We start from the raw sequence: 4179 nt of genomic DNA, 5'->3' as shown, positions 1-4179 counted from the left end.
AGAACTCAGCTTTCCAGAGATTTAGTAAAGTTAAGCAATAGTGGACTAGCAAAACTCATTTTTTCCACCATTATTCGATCTTTAAAGAAAAAGCATGACTGTGTGAAGAAAATGGGGAAAAACAGTCTGCACTTACCAATATTTTGAAAACAACATAATAAATTTATTTAAATCTACTCTGTACGTTACACAAACCAGTACCAAATACACACACAATCAATCCTGCAGCTCTTTAACACAAGTGTGCTCAATTAAGACTGCTGCATTTCAACTATTTAGTTCATTTTTAATCCTAATTTAAACCGAGTACCCTTCTGTCATTTAAGGACGACCTCCTAGTATCTGTAGAGATTGGGAGTAGATTTGAAAATGCATCCATGCACACCCACAGAGTACTGTGTAACAATTTGCAAGGCATTTCCACCTTGTCAGGGGAGCAAAAAGCTGTATTTCCTTATGACAATACCTCAAGTAAGGAGAAGAGGGCTGCTGAGGTATCACTGGTGATAGGGCAAGTCTCAAAACAAGTTTGAGACTGGCTGCAGAATGGGGATTCCCAGTTACCACAGCCCAAGGCCAAGCGTGCACGGCCCAGCAGGGAGCTGGTCCGTCACAGCCACCAGCATGACCAGCCCAGGCGCTACGCCTGGGAACCCCTCTTCTAAGGCATATTCATAATACACAGAAGTGTTTCTCATTGGCAGAGATACGCTAATCTCTTACACTTACAAAAGAATTACAGATATTCAATTGTCTTTAAATGCTTGCATTTCTTTCACATTCTCACAGACCACAGAATTATCAGTGGTTCATACCTTGTCAAGTACCATGCCCCTTCCTCCCGCCTCTTAATTGGAGAAACTAAGGCAGAGGAGCTAAAGAAAGGGTCTTGGGAACCCACCTGCAGTCCTTCACCAGACCAGGAATGCAAAGGTTGGAAAAAAAGAGCACAAGTAAAATTATATTCTTTATTCATTCAGTTTTAGCTGTGAATAGTCCTATTATACAAATACAGTATAAATTCCAAAATCACAATATATTACAAAATAAAAAAGTACAAACTGCATTACTTAATAAATATATCTAACAAGTTAATCAAAGTAGGAGACAGAATTCAGATTGGAAACATTCAAATGTTTGATCCAGCAAACCATACAAATCTAATTTTAAATACTTTTTTTTCCTTTTAAACCACAATGTAGAATACCATTCGTGATTCCTTGTTAGAAAATAACATCACGTGAATAACATGTTGTGATCAGATAATGATTTGTTGGTGGAACACCAGTGCCAGAAAAGAAGCAGGGCTTATACAAAGGACACCATAACCCCAGAAACAAGAACACAAATACCGAGGTGCAGCCAAGGCAATTATTGCCAAAGCGGGAGACTATTATCTAGTCACAACATTCTATTGCAAGTTAATGTTCTGTTATTACAGATAAATAATATAAATGGAGCAGAGGGTGAGCCAACCAGGCAACAAGAGGCCAGTTTACTCAAAACAGTAATTAAATACAGAAGAGTCAATTGCTCCCTGCACTGTTCATGGGTAGCTGCATTCCAACCGGCTCAAAGGACCTGTTCTGTGCTCCAGGCAGAGAAAGCAACTGGTTTGAAAAGCAGTCTGTTCATACTTTGCTGCACTTTTACAAAAAACATTGTTTTAGTTTTGCAAGAAAATACGCACGATGCTTTTTGGGGAGGGTCAGTTTGACATCAACTTTATCTGGTAAAAATATAAGGTTTATGGGTAGAAAACACCGCAAAAAAATAGCTGTTACATCATAAGCCTTATTTACAAAAACTGTTTACAAATGGTTTTGGCTGTACAGCTGAAAGCCAGATACTAAAGTAAGATGCAGAAGATGGAGGTAACAGTTTAAAAATATTGTGCAAAAAATACATTCTTATAGAAAATAGAGAGACGGGGGGGGGGGGACGACACAAACACACACAGAGCATCTGCTTGCAAATAATCCGAGGCTACGTTTTCACAACAGAATGTTACAAACATGTTAGGATTTATCCCCCACTTTACAACGGAATATTACAAACACTTTTGGACTTGCTCCCCCACAATCGACAGTCCTCCTCAGTCCTGGGGTGCTGTTGCTTCGTCAAGGATTAAGGCATCACCGCCGCAGCCAGCACACCTTCTGCCTGTCCCAGTCCCTGCAGCACAGCTCCCAGCCCGTGGCCCCGGCGGTCTCAAGAGCAGGCGTTCTGCTCAATGTACATCTTGGACAAGGAGACCGCCATGGACTTGGCCAGCTCCTCATCCCGCCGGCGCTGTACCTGAGTCTGCCTGCACCACGCCTCGTACTCCGGGTTGGGGCACGGGCGGTCCAGCACGGCATCGTAGTGCCCGTTGCTAAGCCAGCTCAGCCAGATGCTGGGCCGCGTCGGGTCCTCGGGCCCCAGGTAGTGAACCATGGTGGAAACGGTGGGGCTCTCGGGCCGGCCGCCCGTGGTGAGGTGGATGTTGACGTTCAGCATCTGCCCCATGGCCAGCAGCTCCGGGTACCCGGCCCAGGCCCCGTCCTGCGCGGCCCCGATGAGGAACTCTCCCACGTCGCCCTCGATGATGGGGCTGAAGTGGTCCAGGTGGTCGGCGATGTAGTGCACGGTCTGCTCGCGGAGCTCGCCGTGCGGCCGCTGGTCCCCGTACACCGCCTTGCAGACGGCGCGGTAGAGGCAGTTCCCGTCGGGGATGATGTGGAAGCGGAACCGGCCCTTCTCCCGCAGGTACCCGTCCTGCTTCTCCACCTCGGCCAGGTACAGCGCCAGCTTCTCGCTGCGCTGCGGCGCCCGCCGCGCCTCGGGGCCCGCTCCCTCCTCCTGCTCCTCGCCCTCCGCCGGCGCGGGGGCCCGCGCCTGACCGCCGCTGCCCTCCGCGGGCCGCCCGCCGCGGGGCAGCCCGGGCGGGGCGCCGGCGGCCGCCGCGTGCAGCGCCTGGCAGTGCTCGCTGAGGCGCAGGCTGCGGTTGCTGGGCTCCGCGGCGGGCGGCGGCAGCGCGGCGGCCCCGCCGTCCCCCCCGGCCTGCCGCACGCTCTCCAGGATCCCCTCCAGCCAGGCGCGGCTGCGCGGCGAGGCCGGCACCAGCTCGCCGGGGGCCTCGGCGCGCTGCACGATGCGGATGGGCACGACCCGCTCCAGCGGCCGGCGACGGCTGACGGTGACCTGGGCGCAGGAGCTGTACTGCGGGCCGCCCGCCGGCCGGCTGCCGGGGCCCGCCGCGGGGCCGCTCGGCATCACCTCCAGGCAGGAGGAGAAGGCGGGCATGGCGGCGGCGATGCTGCTGCTGTTGCTGCTTCCCCCCCCGGGAGCAAAGCTGTCCTTGGCGGGGCTCTCGGCGGCCGCGCTTGGGCCCGCGACGTCGGCGGCGCTGGCTGCTTCGGCGGAGGGGGGTCCCGGAGACAGGGAGACCTTGAAGACTCCGGCGGCGCCGGGCGGAGGAGCAGCGGCTGCGGCGGCCGTCCCGCCCGCTGGGTAGTGGGTGATCACGGAGCTGTAGAGCTGCATCCTCGGCTCCCCGCGGGCGGCGCTTTATAGGCGCCGCCGTCGGGGCCGGGGCGGGGAGCGGCGCCGGGGGCCGCGCCGGGGCTGCCGGAGAGGATGAGCCGCCCAGGTAAAAATAAACCGGGGCATCGCCCCCCCGCCGCCGCCCCGCCCCTACGCACCCCGCGGCCGCCCGGGCCCCGCGCCTGCCACAATTCCTCCTGCGCCACCAGCGCCGCGCGGCCCCGCCGCCGCCCGCCCCGGCCTTTCTGGAAGCTGCTGGAGGCCGGGCCTCTGGGCGGGGCCGCGCCCGTGTTTATCTCAGGGCCAAGGCACGTTGGAATGCGCGGGGGGGCGGGGCCGGCGGTGTGACCTCACCGAGCGCCGCGCCGCCCCCTGGCGGAAGGAGACGGAGCGCGGGGCGGGGCGGCGCCGGGCTTGAGGAGGTGCGCGAGCTGGTTTAGGCTGGGCTGGACTGGGCCGGACTGGGCCGGACTGGCCTGAGCTCTGGCGTATGCGACCGGCTTCCCTGGTCTGCTTCAGCGCCGGTGCCGGGGCAGCCGCGCTCCGTGGCCGAGGCTGCGGCGGCCGCTGCCGGCGGGAGGCGCGGGAAGGCCGATGGAAGGAGGTGCCTGGGTGCGGGGAGAGCGCCCGCCGATCCCGGCTCGGGCGGCCGGC

At 57.0% G+C, this 4179-nt stretch overlaps 1 protein-coding gene across 1 annotated transcript; it reads right to left on the bottom strand.

The window, feature by feature from the left end:
* Positions 1-948: 948 nt before the first annotated feature.
* OTUD1 (OTU deubiquitinase 1) lies at positions 949-3705 on the bottom strand. The gene has a single exon (XM_075419524.1). The coding sequence runs from the start codon at positions 3523-3525 to the stop codon at positions 2212-2214; it is 1314 nt and encodes a 437-aa protein (XP_075275639.1). The 5' UTR covers positions 3526-3705; the 3' UTR covers positions 949-2211.
* Positions 3706-4179: the final 474 nt, after the last annotated feature.

Source organism: Opisthocomus hoazin, chromosome 4, assembly GCF_030867145.1.
Source record: "Opisthocomus hoazin isolate bOpiHoa1 chromosome 4, bOpiHoa1.hap1, whole genome shotgun sequence".
Classification (NCBI taxonomy): domain Eukaryota; kingdom Metazoa; phylum Chordata; class Aves; order Opisthocomiformes; family Opisthocomidae; genus Opisthocomus; species Opisthocomus hoazin.
The sequence above is the reverse complement of the archived record's forward strand: the minus strand, read 5'-3'. Positions and strand labels throughout refer to the sequence as shown.